This window comes from Geotrypetes seraphini, chromosome 10 (genome assembly GCF_902459505.1).
Source record: "Geotrypetes seraphini chromosome 10, aGeoSer1.1, whole genome shotgun sequence".
NCBI lineage: Eukaryota > Metazoa > Chordata > Amphibia > Gymnophiona > Dermophiidae > Geotrypetes > Geotrypetes seraphini.
In genome coordinates, this window is record NC_047093.1 from 51,085,331 (window position 1) to 51,107,167 (window position 21,837).

At 46.0% G+C, this 21,837-nt stretch overlaps 1 protein-coding gene across 3 annotated transcripts in view; it reads left to right on the top strand.

The window, feature by feature from the left end:
- The window catches only part of MIGA2 (mitoguardin 2), a 71,016-nt gene extending 54,763 nt beyond the window's left edge, over nt 1-16,253 (top strand). For all 3 annotated transcript variants that reach the window (XM_033961397.1, XM_033961398.1, XM_033961399.1), the window contains 2 exons: nt 13,909-14,025; nt 14,401-16,253. In XM_033961397.1, coding sequence (XP_033817288.1) covers nt 13,909-14,025; nt 14,401-14,577 — 294 coding nt within the window. In that variant the 3' untranslated portion in view covers nt 14,578-16,253. The remainder of the gene's footprint in view (nt 1-13,908; nt 14,026-14,400) is intronic.
- The last annotated feature ends 5,584 nt before the right edge of the window (nt 16,254-21,837 follow it).

Genomic DNA, 21,837 nt, shown 5'->3' on the forward strand with positions numbered 1-21,837 from the left:
TTCAGTTGATAGTGCAGGCTTGGGGAGTCAGCCCCTGATGGTCCTGATGGCCAGGAGTGGCAACGCCAAACTGCCCCGCTTCTTCAATCATCGCAGGGATGGTCTGGCCGAGGGCCTGGATGCTCTGGTTCAACCATGGCCATCAGAGGGGCTGTTGTACGTGTTCCCTCCATGGCCATTAGTGGGCAGAGTTCTTCTCCGCATTGTTCGCCATCCGGGTCTGGTGGTTCTGGTGGCTCCGATTTGGCCTCAATGTCTGTGTTACACGGATCTGGTGAGGCATCTGGTGGCGGATCCTCTTCCTTTGTCTCTTTTGGACGACCTTCTGATGCAGGGTCCCATTCCCATGTTCGATCCGACTCCCTTCTGTCTTATGGCTTGGCTCTGGGTATTCAGAAGTCTAATGGGAGGGTACAAAACATATCTCCTTCTTAAAATCACAGACTGGAAGTTTTATTAGGGAGAACAAATAAATCAATAGAATCTTTCAACAATATTTTGCTTCTCTTTAACAGGCCCCCATAGGTCAGGGCTTAAGTATGGAATGGAGGAGTGGACTGATGGTTAGGGCTGCAGCCTCAGCACCCTGAGGTTGCAGGTTCAAGCCCAGCACTGCTCCTTGTGACCTTGGGTAAGTCACAATACTCTATTGCCCCAGGTACAACTAGTCAAATTGTGAGCCCACTGATATAGATAGGGAGAAGTACCTGAATGTAAACCACTTAGGCTATATGTGGTCTATAAATACAAATAAATAAATAAAATATCTCACTGGATGAAGAATCTTGATAGTCTTTAGGATGCCCTATTTTTGAGAAAGAGATACAATGGGTTATTCGCTGAAGCTCTAATCATAAAGCACTGGGACCGGATGATTTCCAGGCAGAATTTTATAAATTACTTCGACTACATTACACTTTCTTTGTTAGCTATGTTTGAAGACAGCATTTGCACAAGTCATCTACTGGAATCCTTATCCTCATCCCATATTGTAGTACTTCCAAAACCAGGAAAGAGTCTTTCCCCCCAGGCCCGGGGCACTGGCCATGGCTTCCCGCCGCCTTTGGACGGGTAGTCGCTGATGACCCGTGGTTTGGGACGGCGGCCATGACGTCGGTGCAGCTGTGCAGGGCTCTGCTCTTCTTGCTGGCTCTGGTGTCCCCGTCAGCGGCGCTTACCGAGGGGCTGTACTGCGGCAGGCGAGTCTGCTACGACGTGCTTGGCGTGAGCCGCGAGGCCAGCAAAGCGGAGATAGCGCGCGCCTACTGGCAGCTGGCCCACAAGCACCACCCGGATCACTACCGGCCCAGGGAGCCGCCGGAGAGACGCAGGAGAGTGCGCACAACAAGTTCCTGCAGGTCGCTACCGCCTACGAGATCCTGAAGGATGAAGATACCCGGAAAGATTATGACTATATGTTGGACCATCCTGAGGAGTATTACAGGCATTATTATCACTACTACAGCAGAAGGTTGGAACCGAAGGTGGACGTGAAACTAGTGATCCTGGTCGCAGTATGTGCCATCTCTGTGTTCCAGTTCTACAGCTGGTGGAGTAGCTACAATGAAGCCATCAACTACCTAGCAACTGTGCCAAAATATCGCATCCAAGATAAAGAAATTGCCAGGCAGCGGGGTCTGCTGAACAGAGCCAAAGAAAAAGGCAAAAGCAGGCATTCCAAGGAAGAAATCCGGGAGGAGGAGGAAGAAATCATTCGGGACATTATCCCAGGACAAGCAGGCAGCATATTCTTAACGCATGGGTGACGTCACTGACGGAGCCCCGGTACGGACACTTTTAACTAGAAAGTTCTAGTTGGCCGCACCGCGCATGCGCGAGTGCCTTCCCGCCCGACGGAGGAGAGCGTGGTCCCCAGTTTCCGCGGAGCGAAGAAGACGCATGTGTTTTCAACAGCCGTTGAAAAACGAGTTTCTACCTTCCCGCTCGCGTAAATTTTTTCAATTTCTTCTCTTTTCTTTTTCTGATTCCTTATTTTTACTTTCAAAAAAAAAAAAAAAAAAAACTCGTCGAGTTTTCTTTATTTTTCTGGCCGGCCCCGGCGGGGCCTGTTGCCACCATACAGGCCTCTGGATTCGATTTTGCGGAGGCCGTGTTTCCCTTCATGCCCCCTCAACCGGGCTTTAAGAAGTGCCAGCGGTGTGCACGCCCGATCTCTCTTACCGACCCGCACAATTGGTGCCTGCAGTGCTTGGGTCCAGAGCATCGGGCTGACACCTGCATCCGCTGTGCTACGCATAAAAAGCGCACATTAAAAAATAGGCAGATCCAGCAAAATATTCTGTTCGGTACCGGATCTGCCATGGAACCTGCTGCGACGTCGACGGCACCTCAGAAGTCGGCACCGACTACATCGACACTACCGGATCCTTCTTCAGGATCGCTGGCCCCAGGTAAGCCGGCTAAGAAGCCTTCCACTTCCCTGGAATGCCCTCCTGCCACGGTCGCGACACCGACCCTTCCGGCACCGCACCGACCCCGCAAACGCTCCGCTCCGATATCGGTGAGTGCCTCCTCATCGGCCTCCTCATCGCCGGAGCGTAGAGCGGCACCTATGGTACCGAAAAAGAAAAAAGCGGTACCGGTGCCTCCCTTGGATGACCACATCGCGGCCATACTCCAAACCCAATTACAGGAGCAGCTCCAGCAACAACTACAACAACTGTTGCCGGCGTTGCTGGCCCCGCACCTTCCGGTACAGGACCGGTCCGAGCCTCGCACTGTCCCATCGGTGTCGACCCCTTCGGTACCGATTAATACCTCCATGCCGGTGCTCTCGGCTGAACCACATCTTTCCCAACCTATAGTGCAGACCCGTACTGATACCGACCCTTCCCGGTACCAGGAATGGCACCAGTCTCCTCTCCCGGTACCGCCTCGATGCGCTCAGGCAAGTCTCTCTCAAAGACCCGCCATACCGAGCCTTCCACACCGACGTCCCGACGTGCACACCCCGACATCAGGGACCCGGACTTATGGGAAGAATCCCCGCACGGTACCGAGGAGGACGCTTCGTCGACCAACGAAGAACCCTCGGTGGCTGACACCGTTTCAAAACCGGACCAGTCCTCTTTCTCCAAATTCCTTAGGGAGATGTCAGCAGCTCTTTCCATCCCCTTAGAGTTCGACTCTAAAATGTCTCAGGCTTTTCTCGATGCCCTAGACTTTGAGCAACCTCCCAAGGAATTTCTTAAATTACCCGTCCACGACATCCTACGGGAAACTTTTTATAAGAACTGGGAGACTCCCCTCACTGTCCCCGTGGCCCCTCGTAAACTGGATAACTTGTACCGGATTATCCCAATCCCAGGATTTGATAAGCCTCAATTGCCCCATGAATCTCTCCTGGTGGAGTCCACCTTGAAGAAAACTCAGGGTTCCAGTGTCTATGTCTCCACCCCTCCTGGCAGAGAGGGAAAAACTATGGATAAATTTGGCAAGTGCCTTTTCCAAAATGCAATGTTGGCCAACAGAGCAAATAATTACACCTCCCACTTCTCCTTCTACATGAAGCATTTGGTGCAACAACTCTCCTCCTTACAAAAATACCTTCCTGAACGTAAGGCTCCCCTCTTTCAACAGCAGATTTCCAGCCTACTCCAACTCAGGAAGTTCATGGTACGCTCCATTTATGACTCATTTGAGCTGACCTCTCGAGCATCTGCCATGGCTGTTGCCATGCGACGTTTGGCCTGGCTGAGAGTCTCTAACCTCGACATTAACCACCAAGACCGCCTGGCTAACGCATCTTGTCTTGGTGATGGACTCTTCGGGGAGTCCCTGGACTCAACAACCCAGAAACTCTCAGCACACGAGACCAGGTGGGATACTCTGGTGAAACCTAAAAAGAAGACTCCGCCTGCTCGCCCCTACAGACAGCAGTCTTCCTACCAGCGCAGGTTCTCGGCCAGACCTCTCAACCCGCCACAACAACAGCCTCACCGACCTCGTCAACAGCATCACACTCAGGCTCGCTCCCAGTCTCACCAACCTGCCAAGCCTCTCCCTCCGTCAAAACCGTCTCAACCCTTTTGACTTTTTTCTCCAGGGCATAGCCAGTCTCCCACCATCGTTACCTCTTCCACAACCTATCGGAGGACGCCTTCAACTCTTCCTCAGCCGTTGGGAGGTCATCACATCCGACCAGTGGGTCCTCAACATCATTCGCCACGGCTACTCTCTAAACTACCAGACTCTTCCACCAGACAATCCTCCCATAGAGTCTGCTTCCCACTCCTCCCAATCCCACCTCCTCCTGCAGGAGGTCCACTCCCTCCTCCTTCTCAATGCCATCGAAGAGGTACCTTCAGACCAAAGGGGTCAGGGATTCTACTCCCGCTACTTCCTAGTTCCCAAGAAGACAGGAGACCTCCGTCCCATCCTCGATCTCCGGGACCTCAACAAGTGTCTGGTCAAGGAAAAATTCAGAATGCTCTCCCTTGCCACGCTTTATCCTCTTCTCTCTCAACACGACTGGCTATGTTCCTTAGACCTCAAAGAGGCCTACACTCACATTCCAATCAATCTGACTTCATGTTGCTACCTCCGATTTCAGGTACAGCACCATCACTATCAGTACAAAGTGCTACCCTTTGGCCTCGCATCATCACCCCGGGTGTTCACAAAGTGCCTTATTGTGGTGGCGGCCTTTCTCAGGTCTCACAACCTCCAGGTGTTCCCCTACTTGGACGATTGGCTAGTGAAAGCAACTTCGTCTCCACTTGTGCTACAAGCCACTCAGCACACCATCTCCTTCCTCCATCTCCTGGGGTTCGAGATCAACTACCCCAAGTCGCATCTGCTTCCCTCACAGCGACTTCAGTTCATTGGAGCCGTCCTCGACACCACTCTGATGAGGGCGTTTCTCCCCTCCGACCGCCAACGGACCCTGCTCCATCTCTGCCGTCAGGTGCTCCTTCGTCGCTCCATTCCAGCTCGGCAAATGATGGTCCTCCTGGGCCACATGGCCTCGACAGTCCATGTGCTTCCTCTGGCACGACTCCACCTCAGGACACCTCAATGGACTCTAGCCAACCAATGGTCGCAGACCACGGATCCTCTCTCTCATCCCATCTCTGTGACATCGTCTCTTCAGCAATCTCTTCACTGGTGGTTGAACTCCTCAAATCTTTCCAGGGGTCTACTTTTTCATCTACCCCATCACTCCATGATCATAACTACAGATGCCTCCCCCTATGCATGGGGAGCTCACCTGGGAGATCTTCGCACCCAGGGACTCTGGACCCCTCAGGAGCGTCAACATCACATCAATTTCCTGGAACTCAGGGCCATGTTCTATGCCCTCAAGGCCTTCCAGCACCTTCTCTACCCTCAGGTTCTTCTCCTGTGCACAGACAACCAAGTCGCCATGTATTACATAAACAAGCAAGGCGGCACCGGATCTCCCCTCCTCTGTCAGGAGGCCATCCGCATCTGGACCTGGGCCACGGCCCGCAGTCTTTTCCTCAAGGCTGTCTATATCCAGGGCGAACAGAACTCCCTGGCCGACAATCTCAGCCGCATCCTTCAACCTCACGAGTGGACTCTGGATCCTCCCACACTCCGCTCCATCTTTGCTCACTGGGGCACTCCTCAGGTGGACCTCTTTGCAGCTCCTCACAACCATCAGCTGCCCCAGTTCTGTTCCAGACTCTTCAAGTTTCAAGTTTCAAGTTTATTGGTTTTTTATATCCCGACCATAAAACAAATATCTGACCGGTTAACAATAAAATTTAAATAGGAAGAAATGAAATATTTAATGAAGATTAGTGGGAAAGATAACAACATATAAAACATACGAACGGACCTGACAGTGAGGGTAAATGGGGAGGTAGGGAAAAAGTTACATAATCTTAGCAGAAATGAGATAGAGGGAAGGGATATAACATAGAGGGTGCATGATATGAGTGAAATGCGCTGAAGATAAAGATTAGATATAAAAAAGGGAAAACAAGTGGACAAAAAGATTAAGATTTGGCATAGGCATCTTTAAATAGAAAGGTTTTAAGATTAGTCTTAAATTTTAGTAGTTGGATTTCATCCCGAAGAAATTGGGGGAGAGAGTTCCACAATGTGGGGGCAATTATAGCGAAATTAGTATTCCTTGAGTAAAAGGATTCTTTTAGAGACGGAATGTAAAGAAGTTTTTGATCTGATGATCTTAAGGAACGAGAAGAACTTTGGGGGATTATTAGTTTATCTAGAAATAGGGGCAGGTGGGAATGTTTAATTTTGAAAGTAAGCAATATGATTTTATAAGTTATCCGATGAGTGACTGGGAGCCAATGGGCCTCTTTAAGAAGAGGGGTGACGTGTTCGTATTTACCGATTCTATAAATGAGTTTGATAGCAGTGTTTTGAATAAGTTGCAGCCGACGAAGTTCTTTTTGGGGGAGTCCATTTAGAAGAGAATTACAATAGTCTAAGTGTGAAATAACTAGGGAATGAATTAAAGTGTTAATCGAGTCAGTAGTTAGAATAGATCTGAGGGAACGAATGATACGTAGTTTGAAGAAACAAGTTTTTACAACAGAACTGATGTGATCGTGAAATGTGAGTTCGCTATCTAGGATGACGCCTAATAATTTTATTTTAGTCTCCATACGCAATGGTATGGATTTGATGTATATTGTTCCTGGTATTACTTCGGATTTTTTAATGGGGAGGAGAAGACCGCAAGATTTGTCAGCATTGAGTGATAGTTTGTTAGAGAAGAGCCAATCGCTTAAGATAACCAGTTTAGTATTCAGATCAGTAATATCTGAAAGGTTTGAAGTGTTAATCGGGTAAAGCAACTGGATATCGTCAGCGTAGGCGAAAATAGAGAAACCTAGTGATTGTGCGAGAGAAAGAAGAGGGGATAGAAAGATATTGAATAATAGTGGAGATAAGATGGAGCCCTGAGGGACTCCGAAATTTTGGATTACTGAAGAAGAGGTTTGATTTTTTATATGAACTTTGGAGTTGCGTTGATGAAAATAAGATATGAACCAGTTGAGAGCGTGACCTGTGATGTTACAATCTGTCAGTCTAGATAGTAATAAAGAATGGTCGATGGTATCGAATGCCGCGGATAAGTCGAGAGAAAAAACTCTTCTCTCCTCATCGTCTGGCCCCGGATGCATTCCTGCTCGACTGGATGGATCGGTTCCTCTATGCCTTTCCTCCACTACCTCTGATGTTACGGACGTTATTTAAACTCCGCAGGGACAGAGCCACCATGATTCTCATTGCTCCTCGGTGGCCTCGCCAACACTGGTTCTCCCTCCTGCTCCAGCTATGCTCCAAGGAGCCCATTGCTCTACCGGTGTTTCCTACTCTACTTACACAGCAACATCAGTCTCTACTGCATCCCAATCTGTCCTCGCTCCACCTGACAGCTTGGTTTCTCTCGGGCTGACCTCCTCGGATACTCTGTCTCAGCCTGTCCGTCATATTTTGACTGCCTCCAGGAGGCCAGCCACCCTCCAATGTTACCATCAGAAGTGGACCCGGTTCTCCTCTTGGTGTTTACTCCATCACCACGATCCCACCTCTTTAGCGGTGGAATCTGTACTGGACTATCTGCTCTCTCTGTCCGACGCTGGCCTCAAGTCTACCTCAATCAGAGTCCACCTAAGTGCCATCACAGCGTTCCATGAGCCTATCCTCGGAAAACCTCTCACGGCTCATCCCCTGGTTTCCCGGTTCATGAGAGGCCTCTTCAATGTCAAACCACCTCTGAAGCCTCCTCCAGTCGTCTGGGACCTGAATGTGGTTTTATCCGCCCTCATGAAACCTCCTTTTGAGCCTCTTGCCTCAAATTCGCTCAAATTCCTTACCTGGAAGGTGCTTTTCCTCATTGCCATCACCTCTGCCCAGGAGGGTTAGTGAGCTGCATGAACTGGTTGCCGACCCGCCTTTCACGGTTTTTCACCATGACAAGGTGGTTCTGCGCACCCATCCTAAGTTCCTTCCCAAGGTGGTCTCGGACTTCCATCTCAATCAGTTTATTGTGTTGCCTGTCTTTTTCCCTAAGCCCCATTCTCACCCTGGGGAACAGGCATTGCATACGCTGGATTGTAAGCGTGCCCTTGCATACTACCTTGACCGTACCAGGGCCCATCGCTCGTCTCCTCAGCTCTTTCTGTCCTTCGACCCTAACCGTCTAGGTCGTCCTGTCTCTAAACGGACGCTTTCCAACTGGCTTGCTGCCTGCATTGCTTTCTGTTATGCTCGGGCCGGTCTCTCACTGGAAGGTGCTGTCACGGCCCACAAGGTCAGAGCTATGGCCGCTTCTGTGGCTTTCCTCCGTTCCACGCCCATCGAGGAAATCTGCAAGGCTGCCACTTGGTCCTCAGTTCACACGTTCACTACTCACTACTGTCTGGATACCTTCTCCAGACGGGATGGACACTTCGGCCAATCTGTGTTACATAATTTGTTTTCCTAATGGCCAATCATCCCTCCTCCCTCTCTGCTTAGAGGTCACCCATGCGTTAAGAATATGCTGCCTGCTTGTCCTGGGATAAAGCACAGTTACTTACCGTAACAGGTGTTATCCAGGGACAGCAGGCAAATATTCTTACGTCCCACCCACCTCCCCGGGTTGGCTTCTTAGCTGGCTTATCTTAACTGGGGGACCACGCTCTCCTCTGTCGGGCGGGAAGGCACTCGCGCATGCGCGGTGCGGCCAACTAGAACTTTCTAGTTAAAAGTGTCCGTACCGGGGCTCCGTCAGTGATGTCACCCATGCGTTAAGAATATCTGCCTGCTGTCCCTGGATAACACCTGTTACGGTAAGTAACTGTGCTTTATCAAAACTAAAATAGATATCAAAGGGGGCTATCAGAAGCCTAGAATATATGATATCCTCTTATTTCAAATCGTCCTAGCCCCCCGTCTATGAATGCAGGTATATTGCCTGGTATTGTTGATGGGTTTATTCTTTTAATATTAAAAGACAGGAATATGGAGAAAAAGAAAAACTGTACATCATACGCAAATGCATGAAAATGTCACAGTCTCAGTTCAACAGCTTAGAAGAACAGCAAAAAAGCACTTTCCTACAACGAGAACTCTGGAAGAGAGAAAATTATGAGGTGTATAAACATGAGGAAGAGGTAAAGACCCTCGATGGAAACGATACAGGAGGTGGATGAGGAATGAAGAACCTGGCAGATTGACTTTCATAGATGATTGAGATTCACTAGTACTTGATGTGGAACTCTCTTGGTGCTTCCTTAAGAAATTAAATTTGTTAACTAATTTATCAAACTTTATTGACTGTGCCTAAGCTGTGATCCCAACACTCAGGAATTCAGATGATAAATGAGAGGGGAAACTTTTTTATAATGAATTTTATTTTTTCATAAATCAGTACTTTGTTCAGAAATTCAAGTTTCACTTTTGGATCTTGCATTTATTAAGAATGTCCTTTATAAAAATACTGACTCTTAAACCAGCAGAAATTTTTTAAACTAGTGTCAAGTACAGGCAGCCCCTGGGTTAAGAACGGGTTCTGTTTTTTTGACCCATTCTTAAGTTGAGTTTGTATGTAACTCAGATCCTAGTATTCTTCCCACCTCCTTGAGGCCCCTCGTGCATCCCTTTCCAACCATCCCACTGTTCCCTCTCCACCACCAATTCCAACATTACTCTCTCATCTCTCTCTTCCCCATGCATCTCTACCTCACTCCTCTCCCATCACCATATCCAATGCGGAATCCACTGTTCTAGGGTTTAAGGGTAAGTTAGATGTACACCGCCTTATGAGGGGCTTAAGGTGACATAGGTAAGGGTAAGCTAGATGCGAATCTCTTATGAGAAGCTTGGAGTGATATGGGGACTAATACTATGCCAGGGTACACCTGGCGGGGCCTCCGCGTGTGCGGATCGCCGGACTTGATGGACCTAGGGTCTGTTCCGGAGATGGCACTTCTTATGTTCTTATACTCTTAGAGGATCCTTTTAACCAATATCATTGTCAAATTGTGAAATGAAGCTTCTAGCAAAGATTTTGTCCAATAGGTTGGCTAGAGAACTACCTCAGTTAATTGCAGAGCCACTAATAGGTGTGAGATCAGGACATAGAATATTTTGGTGTCTATTGTTGTGGTGCAGCAGGATAAGACCTTCAAGTTTCAAGTTTATTGTAGTTTTGATTTAAACGCAATATCAAGTATTTTCAATGCGTATAACAATATTAAAAATTTTGGGGAACAAATAAAATCATTTGAGACAATAAAACATACAAACCTATCCATAGTTAATTAAAGATACATAAGGAATATAAGGATAAACTACATTTGTTTTAAAAGAAAAAAACAAAAATAAAAACATTTGGGAAAGGAGCAACATCAGGAAGGGTATTAAAAATTTTTTAATGAAACTTGGTTTGGAAAAAATGTTTAAAAAAAGGCTTAATCTAGAAGTAAATAGGAAAATCAAAGAAGATTATCTGATCTAAGATTCATATGCGTCTTTATAAAGATAGCTTTTTAATTTGCTTTTAAATTTTTCTAAGGAGGTTTCAGTGCGCAGAAAAATTGGAAGTTTATTCCAAAGCTGGGGTCCCAAGATAGAAAAAGTTGTAGTTCTTCTAGTGCCAATTATTTTCAATGATGGAATGGTCAACGAGTACTGATCTGCTGATCTAAGGGATCTAGCTGGGGAATATGGTATTAAATATCGATATAAGAATATTGGAGTATTAGTTTTCTGAATTTTAAATGTTGTTATTCTGTGTGAGATCGGTAACCAATGTGCTTCTTTTAAAAGTAGTGTGACATGATCATATTTTTTGGAGTTAGTAATAATTTTTATTGACTATTTTGATTAGTTTTGATGCTGAAAATGCTTTTGATCAAGTCTCGTGGGATTTATTATTTACTACTATGAGGAAATATGGACTGGGAGACTCTCTTACTTGTAGTATAGAAAAAGTTGTATCAATAACCAATAGTTAGAAATTAATTTCTTAGGCTACTGTAATACTCTGTATAACAGATCAACTCTCAAAACAATTGAGCATCTTCATTTGCTTCATTTGAACTTGCCACAAGGCCTCTCATTGATGAACATGGTTACCCCTTCTTTATCAGGTTAGAACAGTGGCTGCCAAATCACTGCACATTTTGAAGTATAAGATACTTGTTCTTACTTGAGTTTTGTTTCTTTCTTGGGTATCAACTTTAATTTGCTACCATATAAATCTGGTTGCTCTGTGCTCTTCCCATGCTGACCTTCTCTCTTCCATCACCAGTGCAATTATGGTTGGATATCTCTTGAAACACTGCCTTTTCTTACCTAGGCCCTCATCTTTTTGGAATGCATTTCCTGCGCATATTCATTCTGAATCCTTTTTTCTTAAATATAAAAAAGGTCTTAAAACTTGGCTATTTCAGCAGCTATTCAAGAGTGAACAAGTTTCAAGTTTATTCATGTTTTTGATTAAACGCTTATCCAAAGGTACTCACTTGGATTAAAAACTGGCTGGAGCATAGGAAACAGAGAGTGGGGGTAAATGGACAATACTCGGACTGGAAAAGTGTCACCAGTGGGGTGCCACAGGGCTCGGTGCTTGGACCCATGCTCTTTAACATCTTTATAAATGATCTGGACATAGGTACGACGAGCGAGGTGATTAAATTTGCGGATGATACGAAGTTATTCAGAGTATTAAAGACGCAGGGGGATTGCGAAGATCTGCAACGTGACATAATCAAGCTCGAGGAATGGGCATCGACATGGCAGATGAGGTTCAACGTGGATAAGTGTAAAGTGATGCATGTCGGTAACAAAAATCTCATGCACGAATACAGGATGTCCGGGGCGGTACTTGGAGAGACCTCCCAGGAAAGGGACTTGGGAGTTCTGATCGACAAGTCGATGAAGCAGTCCACACAATGTGCAGCGGCAGCAAAAAGGGCAAACAGAATGCTAGGAATGATAAAGAAGGGGATCATGAACAGATCAGAGAAGGTTATCATGCCGCTGTACCGGGCCATGGTATGCCCTCACCTGGAGTACTGCGTCCAGCACTGGTCGCCGTACCTGAAGAAGGACACGTTACTACTCGAAAGGGTCCAGAGAAGAGCGACTAAGATGGTTAAGGAGCTGGAGGAGCTGCCGTACAGCGAAAGATTAGAGAAACTGGGCCTCTTCTCCCTCGAACAGAGGAGATTGAGAGGGGACATGATCGAAACATTCAAGGTACTGAAGGGAATAGACTTAGTAGATAAGGACAGGTTGTTCACCCTCTCCAAGGTAGGGAGAACAAGAGGGCACTCTCTAAAGTTGAAAGGGGATAGATTCCGTACAAACATAAGGAAGTTCTTCTTCACCCAGAGAGTGGTAGAAAGTTGGAACGCCCTTCCAGAGGCTGTTATAGGGGAAAACACCGTCCAAGGATTCAAGACAAAGTTAGACAAGTTTCTGTTGAACAAGAACGTGTGCTGGTCGGGCTGGTCTCAGTTAGGGTGCTGGTCTTAGACCAGAGGGGTGCCGCGTGAGTGGACTGCTGGGCATGATGGACCACTGGTCTGACTCAGCAGTGGTAATTCTTATGTTCTTAAAGCGTTGTACAAAGAGTAAAAAAAATAAAAAGAACATTAACATTTTAAGAAATTAAACGTACATGATTCATTATGAGACATACTTGGGTAACTGCTTTGTAAGGTCACAAGAAACAATAGGAAAGAGGGGGAGAACTACAATTTTAAAGAAAAAATACATAAGGGAGGTGGGAAAAGAAAGATTGCTGGCAAAGATATATGTCAAATTTGGAAACTGCTAAAATTATCAATTTTAGAAATTGCTAAAATTGATAAGTAATATGTTTTTAGCTAAAAGCATTGTATTTTCAGTTAAAGGCATCTTTAAAAAGAAAGCTCTTTAAACTGTTTTTAAATTTCTGCAAATTTCGTTCCATTCTTAAATATAGGGGAAGAGAGTTCCAAGTCATTGGAGCAGTTACAGAAAAAATAAGAGCACGACGAGTTCCGATTATTTTCAGGGAAGGGACGTTAAGGGTAAACTGAGAAGTAGATCTGAGAACTCTCGAGGGGTCATACGGAATCAAAAGTCTATCTATAAATGCTGGGGCATTGGTTTGTATAGTCTTGAAAACTAGAAGAGCAATTTTATATGTTATCCTTTGAATAACAGGTAACCAGTGAGCTTTTTGTAGTAATGGGGTGACGTGGTCAAATTTCTTTGAGCCTGAAATTATCTTAATTGCTGTGTTTTGAATAAGTTGGAGACATTTTATATCTTTTAAATATGCCCCCTTTAATAAAGAATTGCAATAATCCAATTTAGAGATTACTAGAAAATGGACTAATACATTAAGGGAATTATTGTCGAAAAGGGGAACTAATGATCGTATCATCCTCAACTTATAGAAACAATTTTTGACCAACACACTGATGTGTAGGCGAAACGTAAGTTTGTTGTCTATAAGCACACCTAGAATTTTGATGGTATTAGTTAGTTTGAGAGGTATATTATTAATTGAGATAGGGGCAATTAGCTGTTCCCCTTCTTTCCCTGAGAAAAGCACAGTATTAGTTTTAGTAATGCTTAAAGAAAGCATGTTGATACTTAGCCAGACCGATGGTACATCTAGCCCAGGATCCTGTTTCCAACAGTGGCCAATGCAGGTCATAAATAGCAACATTCCATGCTAGAGCAGTTAGTGGCCTGAGTCTGTATATTTTGTTCCCCTTTTTATCAGATTTCCCCTTCTTTTCATTTCTCCTAATACAGTTACCCTTATTCCCATCTATCGTTTTATGCTTTAATTGTGTAAACAGCTCTGCTATGCCATTGCTTTAAGGGTCATATATCAAATGCCTAAATAATTAAAAATAGATATAAAATATTTCTCAGCTGAGCTGTTTTGTTTTGTAGGTTCCAGATGGTTTTATCTCTCACTTTTACTCTGTATCAGAGCACGTCAGTCCTGTACTTGCCTTCGGTTTCCTTGGACCCAAAGAACAACTCTCAGAGATCTGCAGTTTCTTTAAAGTAAGTCTCTGCTTACATTTTTCTGAGGAATGAATGCTCTATTGCTCTATACCTTTTTATACTGGCCACACCAGACCATATACCAGTTGTCTTGGAGCCTCACTGTTTCCTACTTCCTTAGAGTTGCGCACACCTGAAGCTGCCCATTTACACTCAGTAAACTAACTCAGATACTTCTGTTCTGCCTCTAGTGACATCAGAATCCCAGCATTTGCTTAGTTTCTCATATTATCTCTCTCTACTTCATTTTTTACTCTAATTTCTACCTATAATTGGATTGAGATAAGTGGCCCTGGCCTGGTCCCGTAATTATATAGGTTAAAGGCATCCCTGTGATGCAGTGTGGTTCTAAAAAGTTATGTGTCTTCTTTGCAGCACCAGATTGTACAGTATTTGAAGGACATGTTTGATCTGGATAAAGTGAGATACACGTCAGTGGATTTACTTGCAGAGGACATTCTTCAGCTGTCCCAGCGCCGGGGTGAGATCCTTCTGGGGTACCTTGGAACTGAAGGTGTGGTGGAGAGAAATGGGGCCATTGAGCACTACTAATGCTTTGGGACAGTAACCTGCTTTCAAAGAAGAGAAGGATTCATACACAGAAAAAAAAACCAGTTTGGCTATAAACAATGTTATCCTCTCCAACACCCCAGGCCCTACCATTTTCTTGGGCCTGCTAGTATCGCACAGCCAGCATGAACTTGGAAAAGGAGTATTACCACTCTGCCAGGTTCCATACAAAGCTGTTAAGTTTATGTATACTAACCACATTCTTCAAGCATTCCACCACTTCCACCCCAAATTAGTCTTTATAAGTACCAGCCATAATCTACAAGCAGAGTATCTGAATACCACTACCAGGCATCCAGACCACATGCAGAAATGGACTGCAGCCTGCTGTAGTACACAGGAGCAATGGAAGGACAACTGCAAGGATTGATCATGTCTTTAAAATATCTGATGGATGCTAAATAGAAACCACTGAACTGCGTGCTGTTTTTAACAGCATCTGAACCAATGTTTGGAAGGATGGGAAATAAGTATGCTCTTTAACAACTGCCTTGAAATATGAAGACACTAGAGGAAAGATGTTATCGTATCAGAGAACCTTCAGGCATGCCAGGGGCTATGTGTAGCCCAGTATAAGGCCACTTTTGTTGCTGGATGTCATAGCCATGGAAGAAGAGAGCTTTGCCAGAGCCAGAAATTTTTTTTTAACTTAAATATATTGATTATTTATGAATGTACATGTTAAGATAAAGAAAACAATCTTTCCGAGGTGAGCATGTTTGGTGGAATGCAGTTGAGCCCTTATAGGGAACTGAGAAAGCTGCAAGTTTGTGTCAGTAAGAGTCTGAATTCCTGATAACGAGTGTTACTGAATCGCACACGCTTCTTGTGTGATAAAAGTGGGTATCTTTCAAAATGTTGCCACAAATATTTCATATTTGGAAATTATTTGAGCAGCTAAGAGAGCAAACATGTAATGCCCAAATGTTAATGGCTGACTAAAAGGTAAAAAAGTGAAGAACTGCACTTTTTACACCAAAGGTGAACTGAATTTGTAATAATCCAGTGAGGGGCCCCAGTCTTGAGCAGGTAGCTGCCCAAAAACATTAATTAGTTGCCATGGGTGGTAATATGGCTACCGTGGGGGGAGGTGGTTGATGGAAGAACATTTTTTTGTGATATTAGAGTCCAGTGTGTAATAATGCTAGTGCTTTTTTGTGCTAGTAGCTGCTTTGCACGTGGGGGTGGGGGGTGAAGGTCCTAAACACACAAGCATCCTGCTGAAGGGAAGGGAGTGAGACTGAAGTTTACTGGAATGAATGTATAGTGTAGTAGATATATATAAGAGGTATAAGTAATTCTCTTCCATTAACTACTTAATTATTTTCATGTATTGATCTGATGAGAAAAAATTAGTTGAAATGTGAGCGCTGCTGTGGGCTAGGAGAGGAAGGATTGAAGGAGCAACAGATAGGCATAGGCAGCCTAATTATTTATGCAGGTTTAGAAATAACTTTATATATAGCAGGTTGGGGAAGCAGAAATCTCAGAGGTCAGATGAACTCTAGCACCATAAGCACAAGAATGTATAGAGGTGGAACAGCGGCTGAGCCAAAATAAATGACCTTTTTTTTACCACTTTGAGCTGTTGTATGATTGAAAATGAATGTGCGCTGGAATTTTAAGACTGGATAAAATCTAAAGCAAAAAAAAAAAAAGGGTTAAATAAATGTAATGAACTAAATAGTGTAATTTGTATATATTAGGTATGGGGGGAGGGAGGTTACACTGTACAATGATATTTTCTGGTTTTAATGGGGGCCCATGCTTTCCTTGGGCTTAGATATCGTCTAGGAAGGCACCAGCCTCTGGTTCTCTTTTAGAAATAGCTGCTCTGAGTTTAAGTGAACCAACTGGCATCTATAAATGAGATATGCTTTAATGTCTGTAATAGATAAATGTAAAGATTAAAAATCACCCACTATGGACATCCTTTGACAGATTTGCCTATATCAGGGGTTTAAATCACATGTTAAAAGCCCCATTTTGCTAATGGGCTGGATTCAGTAAATGGCGTCAAAAAAAGAAGTTCTGGGCAAAATGAGCACCCTTTATAGGCTATTGTGTAAATCCAGGCATACATCCTCCAAATTCTATAACACTGTGTATAAATTCACTAGAATGCCCTGATCTGCCCATGCCCCTCCCATGATCACACCCTCTTGTGGGTTACACCTGAGAGAATTTGGGCATAGATCGTTACAGAATTATGTGCAGCCAGATTTACATACATATCCAAATTTGTGATGCCAATAATTGACGGCTGTGGCTTTGAGGTTGGTCAGCGGATGCGGACTCTTTAAGTCAAAGTTCAATAAATTTCCTTTTCGGGGTTCCTTCCTCTTTGGAGAGAAGTTGGACAAGCTTGTTCAGGCTTCAAGTGACTAAGGTGCCTCGGTTTTCAGAGGACAGGCCTCGTCCAGCGTTTCGGGGTTCTGCCAGTTTTCTTCCCTGAGGACGCTTTTTCAGCGCATGCAGTCCTTTCGGGGAGCCTGCCAGGTGGGATGTGACTCCACCAATGACTCATTCTCCACTCATCCGTCCAATGACGGTGTTCCGCTTCTTCCCCCGGTTCCGGTGGGAGCCTACTTACAGGAGTTTTACTGGGAGTGGACTGAGATCACGATGGATAAGTGGGTCGTGGAGGTGATTCAGGAAGGCTATGCCCTCAAGTTTGACTGGCCTTCACCAGATCTTTTTATCTTCTCCCTTCAGTCCGCTTGAAAGAAATAGGCATTTCATCACTCTTCATAGGTTAGTGGAGCTCAGGGCAGTGGTGCCAGTGCCTCCCGCTGAGTTTCAGTGTAGGAGATACAGTGTTCCCCTGTGAATTTGCGATTCGCGAATCACGGACTCAAGTCATTCGTGGTCTGCTCCGACTATCTCTTCCTGTAGTAAAGTCAGGCTACACCAATCAGGAGCTGCGTGTCAAATAGTTCAGAATGAGACGATGAATATCCATGGAATACAAGATTCTATCCTTGGACTTGGAACCCAACGGAACAAAGGCTGGCAGCCGAACTTCCTAATTCACATGGAAGACAGAAACCATCATCGTGAGAAAGGAAGACACCGTCCTCAAGATGACCGCAGAATCTGTGATGCGAAGAAAGGGCTCTTGACAGGAAAGAACTTGAAGCTCCGAGACCCTACTTTCAGAAGTGACTGCTGTAGGGAAGATGGTCCTGATGGTGAGATCTTGTAGAGAAACCTGCTTCAGGGGTTAATAAGGCGGATGAGCCAGCGAGTGGAGAACCAGGTTCAATTCCACATGGGACAAGGCAGCCGCAAGGGTGTCTGCAGATGGACTACCCCCCACAAGAATTGGTCCACGTCCGGATGGGACGCCAGCGAACCCCTGAGCGAAGTGGGATCCAGACATGAAAGGCCCGCTATCTGAACATGAAAGGAAGAGACAGCAAATCCCTGCTTGATGTCAGCTTGCAGGAAATCCAGAACCTGTGCTATGGAGTGAGCCGAAGCATCCACTTGGGATCTGGAACATCAGGCCTGAAGGCACCTCCAGGCCTTCGCAGAAGTCGCAACAGTGGATCTGCACTTGTTTTGAAGCAACGTAGTGATGATCGCTGTGGAAAAGCCCTTGACTGTCAATGCCACGTGCTCCATAGCCAAGCCATAAGACCAAAGCGGTCTGGCTCTTAGAGCGCTATGGGACCTTGCAACTATAGATGCATGGTTGATGTAGTCCCCTCGATGCTCAGCCGGATGAGCCACCAAGGTCACCTGGCTCACATGAGTTGCCATACTGTGCATAATGCGCCCTAGCAGGGGCCACAGAGGGAAGACATAGAGCAGACCTCTCTGAAGTCAAGGTTGTACCAGGGCATCCAACCTTCACTGCCGGCCTCTCACCGGCGGCTAAGAAACTGTCCACCTTCCAGTTCCCGGCGGACCCCATCAGGTCAAAAGTTGAACAGCCCCATTGCCATACTATGAACTTGAACGCTCTTCTGGACAGAGACCACTCTCCTGGATCCAGAGTCTGCCGACTGAGAAAGTTGACTTGAATGTTTTCTCTGCCAACCACCTGAGCTACGGACAGGGCCACCAGGTGCTTTTCCACCCAGGAAAACAGCAACCGAGCTTCCAGGATCAGGAGAGGACTCCTGGTGCCCCCTGCCTATTGACGTAGGCCACTGCCATCGCATTGTCCAAGAACATCCGGACAGCTTGACAATGGAGACACTTCTGAAAATGCAAAGGGGCGAGGCAGATCGCCCGCAGTTCCAGGCGATTGATCGACCACTTGGTATTCGAGGTGGACCACCGTCCCTGCACCGGGGCAGACTTTGCACATTGTCCCCCAGCCTGAGAGACTTGCGTCCTTGGAGAGAATCACCCAATCCGAGACTCTCAGGGGTAGCCCTCAGTCTATGGCCAATGGGCTCAACCATTGCTGCAGACTCTTCCGCAACAAGAGAGACTTCTGCAGGTAACGTAGCTGTGCTCTGGCCCACAGGACCACATCTGTTGACGTGACCATGAATCCCAGGACATGCATTGACTGCCAAGCCGTCGGTGCCGGAATTGCCAACATGACCTGAATGGAATGACGTATCCTCAATTACCTGGGATTTGGATGGAACACCTGGTTCTTAGCAGTGCAGAACCTGTCTCCCAGATACTCCAAATCTTGCCTCAGCTCGAGATGACTCTTCTTCAGGTTTATAACCCAGCCAAGGAAATGTAGCAACTTAACTACCTGTTGCACTGCCTGGCACCCCTCCACCAGAGAGGGAGCTCTGATCAGCCAACTGTGCAGGTATGGATGGACCAGGATACTTGGAGAGCGAAGGTGAGCTGCCACAACCACCACAATGATCTTGGAGAAGGTCATGGGGGCCGAGTCCAACCTGAACGGCAGAGCTGGAAATTGAAAGTGGTGGCCTGGAACATGGAACAGTAGAAAGCTCCTGTGTCCCTAGAAGATTTGGATGTGGATATGCTGCCATGATACCCAGGGAAGGCAAGAATTCCCCTGGACCCACCACTACTACAAATGATCTCACAGTTTCCATCCTGAAATGTGAAACTCTCAGATACAGGATCAGCCTTCAAACTTCAGAGCCATTCTTTGGAACGATGAAGTATATTGAGTATCTCTCCGACCCCAAGTCGTCCTCTGAGACAGGCTCTATCGCCGCCAGATCCAGCATCCTATGAACAGTGGCCTGCACCCGTACAGCTTTATCGGGTCGCCCTGTGGGCGGTCAGAAAGAAATCCAACGGAGGTCGGTAAATTCCAACCAGAGGCCCTCTCGAAGAGTTTCTAGGGCCCACCGGTCCGAGGGGCGCCTGCCGACACGTTGAAGAGGTAACCGGAGGCCTGGTGTCAGAACTGCATTTTAGTGGGGACAGGAGGATGCCTGTCTTGAGTACTGCTGATGGTTGGGACCTCCGAAACGAGGTCTGGAAGAAGTTCCAAATCAGGAACCTGAGGCCATAGGCCCAGCGTACTGGTGAGGGCGTCTGAAGCGATGAAAATTAGGACATCCCGCAGCCTGGGCAGAGCTTAGTGCTCAGGAGGACCTTAGGCTTACAGTCCTGCACACTGGCCATGAAGTCAACCAGACCCTGGCCCAACAAGACAAGGACGAGGAAAATCCGGGGTATTCCTTCTGAGACACCCCCATGGGCCACAGCTCAGCACTCTTCATTTTTGGTTCAGTATTAAAAAGTCCACAGATCACACCTGTGAGACTGTTGCTGCTGATTTGTTGGGAGCTCAGCGTGGGGTGGATCTGGACCGGAAATTAGGTATGCCTCGGGCTAGGAATGCTGGGTCCATCAGTGTGGGAGTCCTATGGGCCTGGGAGGACAAGGGGGGGGGGTGACCCCCCATGGGACCCGTTCCTGTGCAGATCTCTAGTTCAGACTACAGAGGGATTGTACAAGAAGTCCCAAGTTAATGCCCCCTTTCTCCTTCACTGTCTTCCAGCCTTTGTCCCACCCCCTCCCTCCTCCAAAGTCTGCCTGCCCCCAAGCCGACCTGCCGCCGATTCCTCCAACCCAAGGGAAAATGAAAAGCAGAACAGCAAGGGAAAATAAAAAGCAGAACAAGCTAAAACAATTTATGGAGTGGAGCAGAAATAGAACTATCAAACTCCCTCCCACCTATGCAAGAGTAGGGCGGTGAAAAAGGACCAAGGAACATGAAAAATTGGGGGGATATAGTAATTTAAATGGAGAAAGCAGGATACTGACAAACTGTGAGGGGGAGGAGAGAATGGAGGACCCTAACTTTTGATATGTTCACATTACCTGCCCTTGACATTTAGGGCTCCTTTTATCAAGCTGCGCTAGCGGGGTTAGCGTGCGTGACTTTTAATCATGCACTAACCCCCGCACTGGCCAAAAAACTACCACCTGCTGAAGGCAGGCATTAATGGTTAGCATGGCTGGCGGTTTAATGTGCGCTATTATGCGTGTTAAACCGCTAGCATGGCTTGATAAAAGGAGCCCTTAGATACAGGACCTGTATTACAGGTTGATCACTCTCTACTAGATGTATTTTGTGAGTTAGTTGAGCACCCCTAATCATTTTCAAATTTGGCACCTATGCATGTAAAGTTCTTAGCTTGTCTCTAAATTTTTTTCAATTTCATACTTGTGCTTTCATAATTTTCTCCATTAACAAAATCTCATGCTTTATCAGAAAATGTAAACAGTATTGTACATAATTTTTCAAAGGATTTTTTTGAAATATATTTTTTAAAAGCATTAAAAATATTACAATAAGGGCCAACATATGGATCCATTATAAATCACCAGACTGGAGGACCAAAAGAATAAACGACCAAAAATCTCTCAGCAGTGGCACATGGACATGGTAGAGCGCGAGAGATGTTTTTTGCCATATAGAGTAGACTTTGGTTATACACGCTCGCCGAAGAGTGTGGAGTCTCCTAGTCTCAGATGTTTCACAGTAACCTCTAGCTTTCAAAGAGCACAAAAAACCCTTCCCCACTCCCCCCGTGTACTACACCATAAACCACAACATAGTATCATGCCGCCACCTACACAATAAGACCACCAAGACACGAAGCCCAACCTCCCGCTACAAATTTCAAGCGTTCTCTGAGTCGATGGAATGCTGGGAGTAAAACCTTTTCATTGGTTGATATCCCAATTTCCACCACTAATGCGCCCATTGGTTATGCAGCTCCAGTTTCTCTGCCCTGATTGGAAAATCAAAGCGAGTCTTCTAAAGGTTGTTTGGGC